The sequence below is a fragment of the Aspergillus fijiensis genome (genome assembly GCF_003184825.1).
Source record: "Aspergillus fijiensis CBS 313.89 unplaced genomic scaffold BO72scaffold_6, whole genome shotgun sequence".
NCBI lineage: Eukaryota > Fungi > Ascomycota > Eurotiomycetes > Eurotiales > Aspergillaceae > Aspergillus > Aspergillus fijiensis.
Window position 1 is genome coordinate 768,009 of NW_024468982.1, and position 16,951 is coordinate 784,959.

Below are 16,951 nucleotides of genomic sequence, written 5' to 3' on the forward strand. Positions count from 1 at the left end.
CAACCTGTACATTGAGATTGCGCAAGTTGGGGGTAATTCCCGGTGAGTCACAATGGGGTTGTGCTAGAGTCAACAACGTCTTCTTGCTCCATCGCTGGTGTTCCATCTTTTTTCCATCTTTCTTCCATCTATCCATCAGCTCTATCTATTTACCAACTCTATAATCCATCGACTCCATCATCCATCAACTCCATCCACCATAACCCTCTTCCACCCTCATCCCCCAAACCGCAACAATCTCATCCCTCTACTTCCCCAGTTTCCACCCACCACTCAAAATGTGTGCCCCGGTCTTCCCCGATCTCTTCGAACACGAAGAGGACATCGACCAGGACGAAGCCATCCGCACCGGCAAAGTCATCAACCAAGCGACCCCGCCGCTACGGACGTGGAGGAAAGGCACTGCTCTACCTATTTTCTACCGGCATGGCCATGAAAGTGATGAGAATTTCATTGATACGGATGAGGGAGCAGATACCGATGCAGACACCTTAAATGACCATGTGGATTCAGAAACCGGCGATGACCATGTGGATGCCGAAACCGGAGATGGCCAGGGTGAAGGGCAGAGCCAATATGATGGTGATCGAGATGGCTCGGCAGGAGGAGTGTATCCCACCAGAAATCCAGTGCAGGTTGTGGGGCTGACTTTTTCCGTGGGTGGTCGGGTGGTGTTTTTGCTTCATCTGAGATGTGTTGGGTACGGCCGCGATGAGGTTGAGGATGAACCAAGGGAAGAAAGTGAAGGTGCTGATGGGCAAGAGGGAGAATATGAGGGTGATGATGAACAAGAAGGAGGATATGAAGATGACGAAGGAGATGAAGGAGATGACGAATATGACGAAGACGAAGAGGAATACGGCGGCGGCGACGACGATGACGACGGTGACGACGATGACGACGGTGACGACGATGACGGCGACTACCCCAGTGACAGCGACTCTGACCACCATCAACACCTATATGGGGAAGACGAAAATGTGTGCATCCTCCCTGACTGCCCCGAGAGACTTCTCATCATTCAGGAACGATTAGAAACCCGGCGTGACTTCTTCCGGGACGCGATGATGATAATGCATGGGAAATATGTGCACTTGTTGGATGTGTCCGAGATGGGGGGCGATGCGCAGGGATATATTCGTCAGTGACACCCCCAATCCCCTTAACCTAGAATCAAGGCGTACTAACAAGTGGAGTATGACAGCTTCTGAAAAGCCGTGGGAGAGTGAAGATGCGCGACTGAAGTGGGCCGAATTCTTGAACCGCGTACCCCAATTTGTTTGCTGGGATGCAGGTAAGTCTTCGCTGCTCTCTCTTCCCCTCCCTCATACACACATATCTGGGCGGGGGTGTGGCGGTACATGGACTAGATGCTGATTCTACACAGACAACAATCTACCTTGCAGCATTGACGATCTCAATGACTTCTACGCCCTGCGGCAGTGGATGTTGGAGCTGCTGCCCTGGGTGGTTGAGTCACCCCCTTTGGCTATCAGGTTGGCCTCTTGAGTACTCGACTTTGAAGCACTGTTGGACAGTGTCAGTCGAGATGGATGGTCACTCAGGGGGCATGATTCTATAGACTGGGCTGGTTGGGTACAGGTAGAGAGGATTGGGACTACTCCAGCTTCTCCCGGTGTGCGACAGGCGCATTCGGAATGAGAGCCATATAATGCCTATGGATGTATGAGGTTTTGTCTGGAGAGAGAGGATGAGGGCAAGGCGCTATGGCTTAGCGAGCTTCTGATCAATTGAATCTACTTACTACGTGGCTGTATGCTTTTGAGTATGAGGTCTTCCGTACCGTGCGAAAAGCAACCCTGTAATCCCCTGACAGTGGGTCCTGTATCCGCTCCCAACCCATGTGGGTCGCAACGGGAATCGAACGCCCCTTGCAGAGGACAAGTGACAGGCACCCACAGAACAAAAAGAAAAATGTAAAGCCCAACGCGGGGGTTGAACCCGCAACCTTGAGATTAAGAGTCTCACGCTCTGCCGATTGAGCTAGCCGGGCTGGTTGGTAAGTGATGCCTGCATTTAGTAAAATATACACCTTGCAATCACAGACAGCGGTGTGCATACCCGCACATTCCAGACGCACTTGGTCCAACCGCTAGCATCGATTCCGTTGTATAGGACTGTCAATTGATGTTGCTGGTCACCAGTATAACTTACTATGTCCTGTTGAGTAGTGTTCCTCTGCTTGCTGTATCTGCAGTAGGTGGGTAGGCCATGAACTGAGGGGTAAACATCTTGTGTTGTGTTCCAAGTGAAGGTTGCCCGCTTTGTTTGCCAAAGATATATTCACCACCCTTTGTACCTAGACCCATCTCCAGCCCAACGCCCCCCATTTCTTTTTTTAAGTAGAACTATCTTCCCACGGCGCTCAACTCACCCTTCCCACTTGACTTATTGACATCACACCCGACAGAGTATTACTCCATCGACGTGTCTCCTTCATCATCCTGCTACACCAACCTCTCTGCCCACTAAGCTCTATCGCCAGAGACTTATCTCACTGACGCAGCAGCGAAGCAATCCAGACGGTCATCCTCATGACAGAGCCCAGCATGGCAGCCTCTCAGGCATCCAAGCTGAAAAAGATCAGGAAGGAGATGCGTGCTCTCCTCGACCGCCTCGATGCTCTCGAGGACATGAACACCACCAACGACGCCAAGGATGCTACTATCCACGGCACCGACAGCGAGACCCAGAATGACTACACCCAGCCAGTGAAAGAGAAGGAGGTAGGAATCTCCCATCCCTCACTCCGAGGCACTGTGGGATGACTGACCCAGAGACCATAGATCACGGCAGGTCCCAGAGTCTCCATGAACGATGTCTTGGAGTGGTTCAACCTGAGGAGCGCGATCTACAACCACGAGCGGGCTACGGTCTTCACGTCGAAGAAATCCCCAAAAATGCTGAGTGAGTTCTAGAGCTCTCCCTTGTGTTGTCAACCAGATCGGTACAACGAGCCTCTGGCAAGAAAGAAGACCCCTCATAGCTGACCATCAAACCATCATGATATTGTGTCCAGGGGAAAACATGCGAGCGACCCGTGGGGTGGAGAAAGACCAAATCACACGGTCTATGATGGAGCTTCAGGTGGACCGGTTCATTATCCCGGCGCTCCTCCAAGCTTGCGGTATCACCGGTACCGGCTTCATCTTTGCGGACGAAGTCGCGCCGTCGAAGAGAAAGGAACAGCCACGGTTCTTCGGCGCGGCGGCCCCAGAGCCTGCTGACACTGTTACTGTTTTTCCTCCTGGATCGTCGCCCTCTTCCGCAAAGCTCGCGATTCGCCTCCTTCATGACACGCCGATACTGCCACAATCGAACAATCCGGACCCGCAGGCACCCAAAGGCTGCGTATGTGCGCCACGCCCATGCTTCAAATGACCCACCTCGCCGAGACGGAGGAGCCCGGTCCCTTTTTCGTGGTGACCGCCAGACCGGACTGGGGAGAGGTCGCGAAGGCCGACTTCACCATGGCCCTGGCGATTGCGGACCACAACAACAAGCTCAAGGGAAAGAACCGTATCCTATACGGCATGCTGGTCACCGCAGACATTGCTACTTTTGCAGAAGTGTCCGAGAACGTCATATCCTACGGCCCTGAGATCGAATTGGCCAAGGAAGAGGACTTAATCAGGGTCTACAAGCACCTTGCCGAACTTCTTACCAGGGGTGCAGTGCTTGGTACCTTGTTTAGCTCCTGGTACTGCAAGTAGTTGTGAGTGAAGTGAATTCCCACATGTAATCACCTTAGCTCTTCCGATGTCAACAAACGGACAGAAGAAGAGAAGATACAAGAATAAGGCTTAGTGAGACTCGCCGCGGGGGGGGGGGGGGACTAGCGAATGCCGTTCATGCCACTGATGCGTTGCGACCACATGACGCGCTTTTCCAGCCACTGTATCTATCTATCTATCGGGTTGATAATTGACATACTCCCCTTCCAGAACATATAACAAAGCTTCTCTGTAAAGCTAACACAAACACCCACACTATGGTGGGGCTTCCTCGTGCCCATTTGCAACCGCCCCAAATGTCGGCGCCGGCCTTCAGACGCCACCAAACCACCTCCCTTAAAGAGATTCTCTTATAGAGAACCCCGATATGAGAGCTTTCAGCCTCTAAGAATCCTAACATCACTGATCTAAGAAAAGGCTCAAAGACTTATCTGCGACTTACGTGATTAAGGAGGACTTTAAGGGGACTTGAAGAGGTCCTCGGGGGGTCAGGGTATCATCAAAGAACTAAAAAATATACAGTCTCTGTACAACAGGCGACCCGAGCGGCAGATTACCTACTATTAGTACCTAGTGTACCGTACTATTATATAGTAGTCAAAAAGCTTGGGAGATTTTTCAAGCACTAATCAGCACAGCCAATTACTCGTCCCCTGATGGCTAGACTTTTTTTTTTGTCAGGCTCAGCACTTAACATTCTTCGTGATATCGGAACTCTAAATCAGATCCTCAGCACTCAAAGCTTATTAGTAGTATTCTACTACATTAAAGGTATCCTAAAGTAAGCTTCGCCTCAGCTGCTTTCAGCACTTATCTAAACGCACGTAGACTCCCTGTCATGTGCATATGAAGTCTGTTCAGCCTCCCTTCGCCGAAACTGCACCATCGGCCCATCCCTGATACTAATATAACTATCCCACAGCCCGAAGACCTCCCTCTCCTGCTCCACCACTTTATCATCACCACCACCACTACCACCAGAACACCCCCCAACCACCCCCGTCCGATCCCCCTCCACCAACCGCAAATCAAACAACCACACCGTCCTCGCAATAACCAAATACAACTCCAACAACGCAAAGTTCTTCCCGGCACAACTCGTCGTCCCGGCCGAAAACGGCAGACAACTCGCCTTTGCCCTCGCCACGTCCTCCGCGGTGACGCCCGCTGCGGGATCCACGATCCACCGCTCGGGACGGTAGAGGTCCGGATCCGGGAAACAATCCGCGTTGCGATAGAAGCTCCAGTGCGCGACGCCGACGGTCGTGCCCTCCGGGATGAACTCGCCGGCGATGGTGATTCCGCCAGACAGAACAGTGCGGGGCAGCTCTGACGAGCCGGCCGGGGTGATGCGCATGGCCTCGTCGACGCAGGCGCGGAGGTACGGACACCCGGAGAGGAGGGTGGGGCCGCCCCGGATTGTATCCACTGAAGGGAAGGTGGACCGGATTTCGGCGACGAGCTTGTGGTAGGCGTGCGGCGTGCGGACGATGTAGAAGAAGAATCCGGCCATGATCACGGAGGTGGTGTCGGAGCCGGCGATTGTCAGCATGATGGCTTCCGCTTCGAGGGCCGCGCGCGTGTAGCCAGGGAGGCCGGTGGCCGGGTCTTTGGCGCGGAGCAGGAAATGCAGCATATCTGGCCGGGTTTGCCCCTGGGCTTCGAGCTCGAGGCGCTGGGCGAGGGATTCGTCGACAAAGTTGTAGAGGAAGCGCACGTTGGGGGGTGTGATTTTGCTTAGCACCCAGTCGAGGCCGCGGGGTTTGAGCCAGACGAGAGCGTTGAGCCAGGGGCAGTGGCCCAGCTGTTTGGATTCAATACATTAGCTATAGTGTCAATACGTCATACCGTAACGTGAACGTACCGGGTATAGTATGCGCAGGAAGAAAGCGATGATGTGGGGAATCTGGCGATGCTCATTGTCCCCGGGTTCTTTCGTATTCACAGCTCGCCCGAAGCAGAGATCACACAGTACATCCAAGACCAAGTAATCGCATACTTCCGACATCTTTCGAGGTCGCGACCATTCCGTGCCTTCTTCGTCGACGAGAAGCTCACACCAACGGGCCACGTGCGACTCCAGCAGCGGCTCCATCGAGCGGAGGGATTTATCAGAAAACACCGTGTTCAGGACTCGTCGTTTGCGAGCATGCAGAGCGGGGTCAGTGCCCGTAAGAGTACTCTGATCATTTCTGTGCCGTGTCATCATGTCATAGAACTGAGATCGCTTGACATTAGCTCTGGCGTTGAAGATGTCGCGATAGGCCTCGGGTGTCTTGAAGAGCAGCCCATCGGGGCGGAAGCGAACCGCATCGCCATAGATTTCATGGTTGCGGGCAATCCAAAGGTGTCGTTTCCCGGTAAGCGACCAGTAAAAGTCAGGCAAGGTCGATATCCTTGCAAAGAACGGTCCCGGAAATTTCGCCAAAGGGCTGAAGTATAGGTTGTACAAAACCAAGCCCACTGTCTGTTTAGAGGCGTCAGGATCCGGCGCTGGAGGAGCGGGAAAGGGGCCAATCGGAGGAGTCAACTAACATAGCAGAATAATAGGCTGGTGGTTCCCAGAATCCAGTGATCTGACACTACATTTGCCAGACCAGCGACGAACATGTTTGCGCGCACTGTGTGTTTGCCGTCCGATGTTCCTCGGAGCTGACGCGAAGTCAATTTTATACGTTGACTCTCTTGCCGACAGGTCAGATTGGGCCCCCACAGGAATTCAGCCAGACACGAGGCCTTTGCATATCCGCCACTTCTTCAGCTGGGAGAAATTCTTTGTGGCGCAAAAATGTCTTGGCGAACACCTATGGGGTTCGTATCTGAGGGGCGGGCGTCGGCTATTCCGGCCAACCTTGGGCAGCTGATCCTCCCCGGCCGCTTGCTAACCCTATTTTTGCTTTTTAGTCTGCAGAGATGTGGGGTCCCTTCAGCTTAGCCGCAAACATTGTACAAGCAAAGTCGGTCCAGACTTTCGGACTTTCAGACACCAGGCCGAATATAAAGCATGCACATTGCCGCAATGAGCATGTCATTGGAAAGCAATGTTCTGCAGCGATCGACACACCCCCCGCCATCATGCCGCTGTTGAGATCAGACCAATCTGGCGTCAGATCAGAGTGCCGTTCACTGTACAACCAGATATGGCATGAACGCTCACCGACGCTTGAATTGGCGCAGTCTGCACTGATGCAACCTTCACCGCTTTCACTGACTCTGGAGGAACGAACGCGACTCACATATCAAAGAGCAAGAGCGTTGGCGGATGCACATAGTACTACTCACCCCCTGAGGCCGCCATATTGGAGCAACGTGACTGACTGAAATAGAGTTGACGGTGAAGGATGTGGCGTACTTGACCCCGAGTTTCTGGAAGCTACACACGGACATGATCGGTGCTATGGACGGTGGCGCGGTCACCCTGATTAGCATCCAGTATAACCTTTTCGTCGGCACGGTCGCTCCGTTCGCTGCAACAAGGCCTGACCTGGCAGTGATTGTGCAGCAGGCGATGAAATTCGATATCTCGTGCGTGCCCCGCCCTCTTGTCTTCAATTGATCTTTGGATTGAGTCAACTCATCGGCCGCTCTTAGTGCACAATTCATGCTTACCGAGGTCGGGCATGGCTTGGACGCACGGAATCTCGAAACCACAGCGACTCTACTTTCAAATGGTGGCTTTGAGCTGCATACACCGTCAAAGGCCGCTGCCAAGTGAACAACCCTGAGCCAAGCTTCGCCCGAGTTAGTACTAAGACCTGCACGCAGATGCATGCCACCGTCTACCCCTCGCAACGGCCTCCCCACTATCGCTGTGGTCATTGCCCGACTGATAGTCGAGGGCGAGGACAGAGGAGTCCGTCCATTCCTTGTTCCCCTTTCAGACGGTACTCAGATGTGCACGGGCATCACCTCAAAGTACGTACCCGATGGAATACCCCCGATCTTTGATACTCACCAAGGACCTCGCAGGGCCCTCCCACCCCGAACGGGCGCCCAACCCATAGACCACGCCTTGACCTACTTCAACCGCGTGCAGCTGTCCTCGTCCGCTTTGCTGGATGATCTCGAAAAGTCGCGAAGCGAACGCGATGATTTCCTGGCGACTATCCACCGTGTATCGGTAGGGACGCTTTTCCTTTCCAGTGGGTGCATCCCACTTCTGAAAATTGCCCTCTACAACGCCAGCAAATTTAGCTTCCGACGGAAGATCCTCGGCCACGATGGGCAGCCGATGCCCGTCATTGATTTTCGCACGCAACACCTCCCCATCCTGCACGCCATTGCACGAGTCCATGTCCTGCAGGCTTTCCTTATCCAGGCGGCAGTGGGATTCCGGGACCCGAAGGTCGATCCGCGCGTACGTCACGCAATCGCAACAGCGTTCAAAGCAGTGGCTATCCACGACTTCCAGACCAGCATAAAAGCGCTGAACGAAGGTTGCGGCTGGCACGGATACTATGAGCGCAACCAAATTCTTCAAGCCGAAGTAAGCAGAGACGTCATTTTTAGCTCGATCAAGTTGTCTAACCTTATTTCTCCAGCTGGAGTTCCGTGCTGTGGGAACAGCTGAAGGCGATATCAGAGTTCTTGCCATCCGTATTTCCAATCCCCTATGGTTGATGACCACCAGCTGATTATCTCATGAAACAGGCCTAGCAAGCGAGCTTTTGATCGGCCGTTACCAGATCCCACCACCTGAAGACCCCGAAAGTCTTCTAGCACAGCATGAAGCAGGCTTGTTCGCGGAGGCGAAGGAATCTCTCAATCTCATCGGCGGGATCCATCGCAGCGAAGCATTCAACCGGACCATCCTTCCCCTAGCCCTTCCATTGATCCAGGCTGTAGGGTATCGGATGGCGATGGAAGCCGCAATCCAAGCTGACATCGACCCCAGGCTGCGGTCCCTATATCAAGCCGGAGTAATCAAGGAAGACTCCGCTTGGTTTAGTGAGCAGGGGGGTCTCAGCCGGAAGGAGCAGCGGCATATGGAGTCTCAAGCGGCAGATGCAGTGCTTCCAGAATTAGAAGAGTTGGTGGAGGGGGCAGGAGCGCAGGTATATTGCACTGCACCCATGACATCAGATACCCTGTGGGACAACTTTGTCGAAGAGTTGGAGACTTTCTCTGGCAACGCAGTGTGGCCAAAACATGCCCCATAGTTCCTTAGAGTTCCTCAAAGAGAGGTGGATTCATTATTCGTGATATTAGCCCGATCCCATACCAATATTCTTGGAGTATATTGAGTCATCCACCCTCATCCGTCCTAAAATGACAAAGTCCCGGAACCTTTGACTGTTGTAAGACGAATACTTTCCCGACCCACCGCCGTCATCTTCCAACAAACCAATCGCGTAGACATCCCTTCCAGCGGCACGTTCCTCATTGATGATGCGGACAGCACCCAGGGTTTGTGCGATCGGAAAGCTTCCCTCTTCAAGGATCGCGAGGTCAACGCACTTTTGCAGCCAATCCTGTACTTGCAATCCGCATGTGAGATCGTCACACTTGAGGATGCAAGCCAGAAGTAAGCTCGCAATACCGATAGAATAGGTATTTCTGCTAGCACACTCGATAATATCCAAGCCTGCGACAGTACGAAGCAGGATGGTCATCCAGGATGTAGTGACGGCTTGGTGCTTTCGTGGCCGAGTTTCTTGGTCTTCGTCGGACTCTACTCTAGGATAGAGTACTTCTGTGCATTGCATAATTCGCGCTGCACTGTAGTATGCATAGTTGACTGCTGCCTCGTAGGAATGAAATAATAGTGGAAATTCGATCTCAGAAAAACGGCCATGCGGAGGTTGGGGCAGCACATCAAAGGGGAGCCGAGACGGATCGAGGCGAGAATGCCACTCGTCAAGCTTTTGCCCTTCTGCCTCCAATGATGACATGCATTCGTCGACGGTGCAGGCAGCCAGGCTTCGCGCACAGGTTTCTGATAAGACCTGAAGAGTGGCGATCGTGTTCAGCCGGTGCGACTCGCACAGAATGGATACAAGCAGAGTTTTCTGAGCATCAATTGTCCGCAGCACCTGCGTCAATTGCGGTGAAACAGAGAGCGACCTTTGGCTGAGTTGGAGAGCAAACGTGGTGAAGTACATTCTGCGCCACCACATGTGGAGTCTTGATGCAAGCCAGGCGGCAATGAGTTCCTTGCCAAGTGCGTCTTTAGATAGGTGTGGAAGCTGCAGATCAATTATCTGGGCAATTCCCTGGCAATGCCATCCGAACCCTCGGAAGTTTCCCATAGCTGTCTCCATGAAGCAGAAGAGCACCAGTATGGCCAAGGTTGTCAATGGCGACGATGCAGCCTTTGCTTGTAAGGTTCTTGCAGTTTCGCCAACCGCGGAACTATAGTACCGCTGGCTGGATAGTTGATGAGTACGATTGGGCAAGATGATTAGTCTGCCCTGATTTGTGTGGCCCTCTGGAGAGCGTCGGCTGACGTTGCAGGATGCCAAGGCAAGCAGGGAGTGTTTTAAAACATTATCTGTGTGAAGGATGGAGTTGATGCCGTGGAAGAGACGGCCCAGAGCATCGATGCATGAGCTTTCCCAGTAGTTCAGGTAGAAGTATTCACTTTCGACGATTCTGAAGTCAATCACAGTGTCGATGTGCAGGAAAGACTCAGCCGAGGCAAGTCTTCGCAACTCATCTACATCTCGGTCAGGGTCTTCTTGGGTTTGTGCTTTGCAGACGCTCAACGGGACCACCTGTTCCGACTTGCGGGTTGCTCCGCTAGCTTCGTATACCCGCAAACTGGATGGTGAAGTAGACTTGTAGAATGGCTGCCATCGCACATGCTGAAGGGGCTTTGATACAGCTCTGTGCACAGAGGCAGTTCGATTGTTGAAGCTGAAGCTTGGTGACACTTGTTCGCAGGCCTTGCCTGCCCGGGTACATGCCCCGCATGATGGCTTAGTTTCATCACACTACGGGGATCAGTGAGGAGAACGAGTCAAGCAATTGTAAGGACGAACTTTGACACGACGCTCGCGACATAGCTTGCAGCCTGTACGCGAGCGGACTATGCTGGTCTTCTTCGGTCGAGGCGGTGCGGGTCTGTACATCGCACCATCTGACCGGAAGACTGACTGGATGGTGCTTGTACCTCCTGTCAAGAGCCGCACTGACGCTAAGAAGGGTTATTCCGATGTAGTTGAGACAATGACAAAGAATCCTCCTATGCAGTGCACTATTGAAGGGAGCGATGAAGTGCCGGTGAGTAGAAGGCAGCTGGACCGAAGATCGGAGCCGAGGCGAATGTCGAATGACTAAGCCGAATCCACCTTCCTGATTCAGTGCGCGGGAGCGAACTATCTCTCGGCTGCCGCCTTCCAGCCTATCCTCTGCCAACTCCCTTCACATAATCGTACATACGAATACTTCCTTGTTCCGTACATCGCTCAAGGACTGTTGAGAGTAGTGGGGTATGTCCTGATATGTCTGCCTGAAGCTTTCAAGATGAGTTGACAATGTTCACTGGCAGGGGCAGATGATTGATGTATTATCTCCATCCCGACCAGCCAATGTTGCTTAACCGCGGTGACCCACCTACCAGATTCGGTGTACGGAAGCGCGAGCGGAGCTGATATTGAGGTTATAAAATAGCAGAAAATCTCTCCTCAAACCCACATGAGTCTACCTCATTCCTCATCAGCACACTCATACAGAATGGCCATCACCTCGTTCCCCGCAAGACCCTCCCCCTCCACTGCGGAGCTCAAGCAATTCTATGTCGGCAAAGACATCAACGACGTGCCCAAACCGGCCGTCGTGCTGGACGTGGCCATCATCAAGAAACACTGCCAGGCCATGCTGGACGCAGCCACAGCGCTGAACGTTGGATTCCGCGCTCACGTCAAGACCCACAAAGTCAGACACATCCCTCCCATACCATCCCCCACACCACACCATAACTAATTGACCTCCTGAAGACCCCACAAGCCACCCGCCTCCAGGTAGGCGAGTCGAGCCAAGAGGTCAACCTGGTCATCTCCACGGTCCTCGAGGGCGAGATGCTCGTGCCCCTGCTCCAAGAATTCCAGCGCGCCGGGCGTTCCGTCAACGTGCTGTACGGCATCCCCCTCGTGCCGTCGCAGGTGCCCCGTCTCGCCGCACTCGCCCGCCTACTAGGCGAGAAGAGCATCTCCGTCATGATCGACCACCCGGACCAGGTCGATCTCCTCGCAACCTTCCGTGAGGCCTCCGGCCACGCCGCCTGCATATTCCTGAAGGTGGACTCCGGGTACCACCGCGCGGGGCTTCCGCCGAACAAGCTCAACAAAAACGGGCTGCTAGAGAAGGTCGCGGCCGCGGAGGAGCAGGGCCACGCGTCGCTTCTGGGGTTGTACTCCCACAACAGCTTGAGCTATTCGGGATCTACGCCAGAAGAGTTGATGGCATATCTGAATGAGGAGATTTCCAGCTGCAGAGAAGCGCTGAAACAGAACCTCCAGCTGCTCCCGACCGACCGGGAGTTGGTCATCAGCGTCGGCGCGACGCCGCAGGTGGTTTCCTCGCAGCACCTGTTGCATGAATCCCTCAGTCCCGGAGCCCAGGCGCTGAGGAACCTCCTCCACGGCCCAGACCCCGACGTCAACGCGAAGGTGAAGGTTGAGCTTCATGCGGGCGTGTATCCGTTTCTCGATATGCAGCAGCTGGGGACCAATGTGCACAAGACACGGGATGCCGAGAGCGAGATCGGCATCTCCGTCATCGCTGAAGTGTGCAGCGTCTACAACAATGGGGAGCGTTCGCAACCTGAAGCGCTGGTCGCGGCAGGCTCCTTGGCTCTGGGGAGAGAGCCGGCCGCCTCGTATCCCGGGTGGGGACTTATCAGTGCTTGGAGACGGGAACCGGGCGCTTCCCGACTCCTTGTGCAGCGCATCAGCCAGGAGCATGCTATTGTTGCTTGGGAGGATAAAAGCGACCAGTCAAGGATCCCTCTCAAGCTCGGCCAGTCTGTGAAGATCTTCCCCAACCATGCGTGTATCACCGGTGCCCTGTATGGATGGTATTTGATTGTAGATTCCAGTGAAGACGGCGATGGGTCTAGGATTATTGACGTATGGCCGAGAATCAATGGCTGGTAAAATATATCGACATGAAGCATTTTTTCCTTTGCTTTCACAAAGCTTGCCATGATCCATTCACCTATAGACCGCGTACTGTACTTAACTGGAATCTATCGAACCGTACTGTACCATTGCTGAGTCGATACAAAATCCCCACCGCGGTCCCGGCCCCAGCGGCCAATCAACATCACCAGAATGGGCGAATTCCCCCCACAGTCTTCTCTTATCATCATAACCTCCGCTACCTACTCTTCCCCATCACACTACACCTTTCAGCCCGGAGCGATCCATGACTAGTCCCTTAGACCCCTATTTCTCTCACTCGACTAACTCGCCGGGGCTTCTAGAATACAACACGAAAGTCAGCTCAAATGCCGGCGACTAAACGGCTACGCACCGAGCCCATCGTGCGGGTCCGGACGGGGTGCTGGGCCTGCCGACGGCGCAAGAAGAAGTGCGACGAGGCGAAACCCGTCTGCGGGGGCTGCGTGCGCAACAGGCTGACCTGCCAATGGCCATCGAGTGTGCTGGGGGTCCCCAGCGCGACTACGCTTACTGCCTGGACTGCCGCTACGCCCACCACTACATTCTGCCCCGAGAGCCCTGCGCAACCACGCCCCGAGCATATCGCCCGAACGCAGACCCGCGTCTCCAGCTCTCCTGAGACACCCTCATCATCGTCGTCACCACCACCACCACCAGCAGCAGTATCATCGTCAGCATCTCCCGACTCCGTACTATCTCAGGAGGAGATCCCGCGCGAGATGGAGCTGCTCGAGGATGAGAACAGCAATCCCACCACCACCCCAGGCTTCACTACCGCCGGCTCACAATCTACCGCTACAGAGCCCCCGCCCGCTCCAGACCGCACAGCCGCGACAACAGCGCTCACAACAGTAGGCCACGCGCTCCCGCGCGCGATGTCGATGATGCCCAACCACGGGCTGGACGCGTACCAGCTGCTGAGCCACTACATGGCGACGACGGCGGACTGCATGGCCAACGGGTCGACGCCGATCAACCCGTTCTTGGTGCAGATCGTGCCGCTGGCGTTCAGCAGCGACCTGCTGCTGCAGCTGGTGCTGACGCAGAGCGCGGCGCACCGGGCGTTCCGGCAGCTGAACGACTCGGACGAGGTGGCGCAGAGCCACTACACGAAAGCGCTGCAGCTGTTCCGGAGAGGGGTGACCGAGTTCATCGACGGGCAGGAGTCCAACCCGCTGATTCTGACGGTGGGGGCGCTGGTGATGTGCTTCACTGAGGTATGGCATGCACCACTCTTGATTTATTAGTACAGTACAGTACAGTACAGGTACACGTTTTCTCTCTCTAGATGAGCCCTGTTTGGTTAATGCCCCGGATATGTAGACGGCGAAAGGCGACATGAACGGCACCATCTTCGACCACCTCTCCGCCGCGCACTCCCTGCTGATCCGGCTGCTGGGCCACCACCACCACCAGGCGGCCGATGCGGCCATCCCCAGAGACCTCAGGGATTTTGTGATCGAGTACTACACCTACACGGCGGCGGTGAGCATGATCTCCATTGACGCCCGGGTCAGCCAGCAGGTGCTCCTGAACTTCGACCTGGAGCAGAAGGCCCGCCAGCTGCTGGAGGTCGGGTACGTGGGGAATCTGTGCGGGTGCTGGCTGGAGTTGCTGTTGCTGATCCCCTGTATCTTCGACCTCGGGCGGCACTGGATGATGCTGCCTCCGACGGATGATCCGGATAGTGGGGAGCAGCCGGCCATCGTGCCAACGGCCGACGAGATCGCCATGTATGGGTCGCTGCAGGCGCAGATCATGCGGTGGGCGCCGCTCCCGTCCGTCTCGCCCGAGGTGTTTCTGGCGGGCCGGATCTTCCAGCAGGCGATGCTGCTCTACCTGTACACGGCGCTGGGCGGGCCCCGGCACTTCGCGCGGTCGAAGACGGGGATGCATCAGATGCTGGTCGAGACGGCCATCGCCGAGGCCATGTCGTATCTGACGCAGCTGTCGGCGACCGCCCGCATCAACTCCGGGCTCTGCTGGCCCATCGCCGTCGTCGGATCCTGTCTGTCCCACCCGGACCACCAGGAGAATCTGCGACAGCGGTTGACGACGATGGTGTCTACGTTCGGGCTGGGGAATATGCACCGCACGAAGCTACTCCTCGAGCACATGTGGCAGATGCCGCTGGAGGAGGCGGGGCCCTGGAACATCTGTCGAGCGATGGAGCAGAATCAAATCTGGATATCGTTTGCATAAACAAGGAAAGACTACCGTCTACCGTCCACGGCTTCTCGATTCTAAATATACACTAGTTTCATGACTCATCGCAGCATCCCTCCTCCACAAGACCAGCTTGGAAAAGCGCAAGCGGGAATCCTGGTTCTAAGAGGCCTGGTTCTTGGGGGCCTCAGTGGCGGGACCCTCCGGGGTGACATAGGCCTTGGTGAGACCGCCGTCCACCACAAAGTCCGCGGCATTGACGAAGCTGCTCTCGTCGCTGGCCAGGAAGATGACCGCGTGGGCCTGCTCGATGGCCTCGCCGAAGCGACCGGTGGGGAAGTGGATCTCGCGGCGGAAGCGCTTCTCCTTGTCATCGCCGAGCCAGTCCTGCAACAGGGGGGTGCTAGTGCCATTGTCAGCCCAAGACGCTCCACCAATCTCAATCCGCACATCAAGGAAACACTCACTTCAAAGGAGCCGGACACAGCGAGTTGAATCGGAATCCTGCACATCAAACCAGCCACCGTCAGCAATCCACCCCTCACCACACGGGAAACCACATACCTTCTCTCGCATGCACGATCGCCAACTCGCGGGTCATGGCCAACACGGCGCCCTTGCTCGCCGTGTAGGCCAACTGCGGCGTGGCGGCGCCGACCAGCGCCACCATGCTGGCCGTGTTGATGACGCTGCCCTTCTTCTTGCCGTGCTTGCGCAGACTCTTGACGGCGTGCTTGCACCCGAACCACACGCCCTTCACGTTGATGTTCATGGTCAGGTCCCAGATGTTCTCGGGGGTCTGCTCGCTGTCGCCATCCTGGGCGTGCATGATGCCGGCGTTGTTGAACATGACGTCGACGCCGCCCCAGGCGTCGAGGTGGGCGACGGCGGCCTCGACCTCGCTCTCCTTGGACACATCAACGGTGCGCGTCTCGACGCGGCCATCGTGCTGGGGCACGACCTCGCGCACCTTGGCGAGGGCCTTCTCGAGCCCCGGCCCGCTGACGTCAGTCATCAGGACGGACGCGCCCTCGCGGAGCATGAGGATCGTGGTTTCGAGGCCGATGCCGCTGTGTTCCGGATCATCGGTCAGCTTGTCTTTGTCTTTGCTCTTGGAGCAATCCCATCTCGAGTATATCGTCCCAGCAAAAGAGGGGTGGAAGGGGGGACAACATACCCCGCCGCACCGGTAACGATAGCATTCTTGCCTGCAAGTCGTCCAACCATTGTGTCTGTCCTTTGATTAATCCTTCTTTTAATTCAGTAGCGTAAATCCAAGTCCTTGATTGTGTGATTGAACCACCGATATTCCGCGAATATTGGAGCCCCGAAGTGAAAGTGCAGGATGAGTTTGCGCGTGGAAGACAGAAGTGTGGGAAAGAAGAGACCCCGACCGTCGACCGCTTTAATATGGCCTGCCCTCCCCCTCGCCGCGGCCAAAGCTACTACCCTTCCAACCTTTCCCCACCAAGTTACCCCCCACCCCACCTTCACCTTCACCGCCCGGCAACCGCGCTTCGGGGTGTTCCACGTGTTCGCCGCGGCGCTGCCAGAGACGAATGGACACGTGATTCGCTCTTCCAGGGCATGGACTCACCGGACCAGAGGGAATTCTTCGGTAAAATGCTATTATTTTATCTTTATCACAGCATGATTCTTATCGCTTGGATGATTGATTAGGACAGGGTCCGGATAACTTACTGTACTGTAAGTTACCTCGGATGGAGGGGTAAAAATAAAATGCTGAGCTTGTTACTGTAACTGTGTACGATAAGCGATAAGTTAAGCATGCGATACGACACGGGAAGTCGGGTCCGTGCCCCGGGCCCCTATGCTTTGCTTTGCCGGGTGAGCGCGGTCCGGGACCGCGCGGCGGGCGGTTGGGAGCTTCAAGTTACCTAGCTAGTA

The 16,951-nt window shown here is 55.2% G+C and overlaps 9 protein-coding genes and 1 non-coding gene across 10 annotated transcripts; 6 read left to right on the forward strand and 4 right to left on the reverse strand.

Annotated features, from left to right (window-relative positions):
- Nucleotides 1-278: 278 nt before the first annotated feature.
- Nucleotides 279-1,509, forward strand: BO72DRAFT_492721 (uncharacterized protein; the record flags this gene model as incomplete). The annotated part of the gene is made up of 3 exons (XM_040948317.1): nucleotides 279-1,140; nucleotides 1,205-1,294; nucleotides 1,388-1,509. 3 exons carry the CDS (start codon nucleotides 279-281, stop codon nucleotides 1,507-1,509), a joined length of 1,074 nt encoding a protein of 357 aa, XP_040805313.1.
- Nucleotides 1,510-1,941: 432 nt separating this feature from the next.
- Nucleotides 1,942-2,014, reverse strand: BO72DRAFT_t48. The gene has a single exon. It is a non-coding gene; the product is annotated as a tRNA-Lys (tRNA).
- A 556-nt stretch (nucleotides 2,015-2,570) lies between these two features.
- BO72DRAFT_455745 (uncharacterized protein) lies at nucleotides 2,571-3,734 on the forward strand (the record flags this gene model as incomplete). The annotated part of the gene is made up of 4 exons (XM_040946246.1): nucleotides 2,571-2,747; nucleotides 2,808-2,928; nucleotides 3,041-3,372; nucleotides 3,417-3,734. 4 exons carry the CDS (start codon nucleotides 2,571-2,573, stop codon nucleotides 3,732-3,734), a joined length of 948 nt encoding a protein of 315 aa, XP_040805314.1.
- Nucleotides 3,735-4,569: 835 nt separating this feature from the next.
- BO72DRAFT_421697 (cytochrome P450) lies at nucleotides 4,570-6,389 on the reverse strand (the record flags this gene model as incomplete). The annotated part of the gene is made up of 3 exons (XM_040942775.1): nucleotides 6,291-6,389; nucleotides 5,620-6,222; nucleotides 4,570-5,559 (listed from the first exon to the last, which is right to left on the reverse strand). Exons 1-3 carry the CDS (start codon nucleotides 6,363-6,365, stop codon nucleotides 4,570-4,572), a joined length of 1,668 nt encoding a protein of 555 aa, XP_040805315.1. The 5' UTR covers nucleotides 6,366-6,389.
- A 441-nt stretch (nucleotides 6,390-6,830) lies between these two features.
- On the forward strand, nucleotides 6,831-8,914 carry BO72DRAFT_369404 (putative acyl-CoA oxidase; the record flags this gene model as incomplete). Its single annotated transcript, XM_040940915.1, has 7 exons — nucleotides 6,831-7,026; nucleotides 7,082-7,280; nucleotides 7,347-7,466; nucleotides 7,521-7,670; nucleotides 7,725-8,241; nucleotides 8,297-8,351; nucleotides 8,406-8,914. The coding sequence occupies 7 exons, from the start codon at nucleotides 6,831-6,833 to the stop codon at nucleotides 8,912-8,914; spliced, it is 1,746 nt and encodes a 581-aa protein (XP_040805316.1).
- A 45-nt stretch (nucleotides 8,915-8,959) lies between these two features.
- On the reverse strand, nucleotides 8,960-10,938 carry BO72DRAFT_421704 (Zn(II)2Cys6 transcription factor; the record flags this gene model as incomplete). The annotated part of the gene is made up of 2 exons (XM_040942776.1): nucleotides 10,736-10,938; nucleotides 8,960-10,687 (listed from the first exon to the last, which is right to left on the reverse strand). Exons 1-2 carry the CDS (start codon nucleotides 10,823-10,825, stop codon nucleotides 8,960-8,962), a joined length of 1,818 nt encoding a protein of 605 aa, XP_040805317.1. The 5' UTR covers nucleotides 10,826-10,938.
- A 202-nt stretch (nucleotides 10,939-11,140) lies between these two features.
- BO72DRAFT_444796 (D-serine ammonia-lyase DSD1) lies at nucleotides 11,141-12,853 on the forward strand (the record flags this gene model as incomplete). The annotated part of the gene is made up of 2 exons (XM_040943902.1): nucleotides 11,141-11,630; nucleotides 11,693-12,853. The coding sequence occupies exons 1-2, from the start codon at nucleotides 11,430-11,432 to the stop codon at nucleotides 12,848-12,850; spliced, it is 1,359 nt and encodes a 452-aa protein (XP_040805318.1). The 5' UTR covers nucleotides 11,141-11,429.
- A 350-nt stretch (nucleotides 12,854-13,203) lies between these two features.
- On the forward strand, nucleotides 13,204-15,079 carry BO72DRAFT_369535 (Zn(II)2Cys6 transcription factor; the record flags this gene model as incomplete). The annotated part of the gene is made up of 2 exons (XM_040940922.1): nucleotides 13,204-14,094; nucleotides 14,201-15,079. The coding sequence occupies 2 exons, from the start codon at nucleotides 13,204-13,206 to the stop codon at nucleotides 15,077-15,079; spliced, it is 1,770 nt and encodes a 589-aa protein (XP_040805319.1).
- On the reverse strand, nucleotides 15,055-16,358 carry BO72DRAFT_444797 (oxidoreductase, short-chain dehydrogenase/reductase family). Its single transcript, XM_040943903.1, has 4 exons — nucleotides 16,221-16,358; nucleotides 15,608-16,113; nucleotides 15,511-15,547; nucleotides 15,055-15,446 (listed from the first exon to the last, which is right to left on the reverse strand). Exons 1-4 carry the CDS (start codon nucleotides 16,268-16,270, stop codon nucleotides 15,206-15,208), a joined length of 834 nt encoding a protein of 277 aa, XP_040805320.1. The 5' UTR covers nucleotides 16,271-16,358; the 3' UTR covers nucleotides 15,055-15,205.
- Nucleotides 16,359-16,369: 11 nt separating this feature from the next.
- BO72DRAFT_242457 (uncharacterized protein) lies at nucleotides 16,370-16,785 on the forward strand. Its single transcript, XM_040939935.1, has one exon. It carries the CDS (start codon nucleotides 16,454-16,456, stop codon nucleotides 16,721-16,723), a length of 270 nt encoding a protein of 89 aa, XP_040805321.1. The 5' UTR covers nucleotides 16,370-16,453; the 3' UTR covers nucleotides 16,724-16,785.
- The last annotated feature ends 166 nt before the right edge of the window (nucleotides 16,786-16,951 follow it).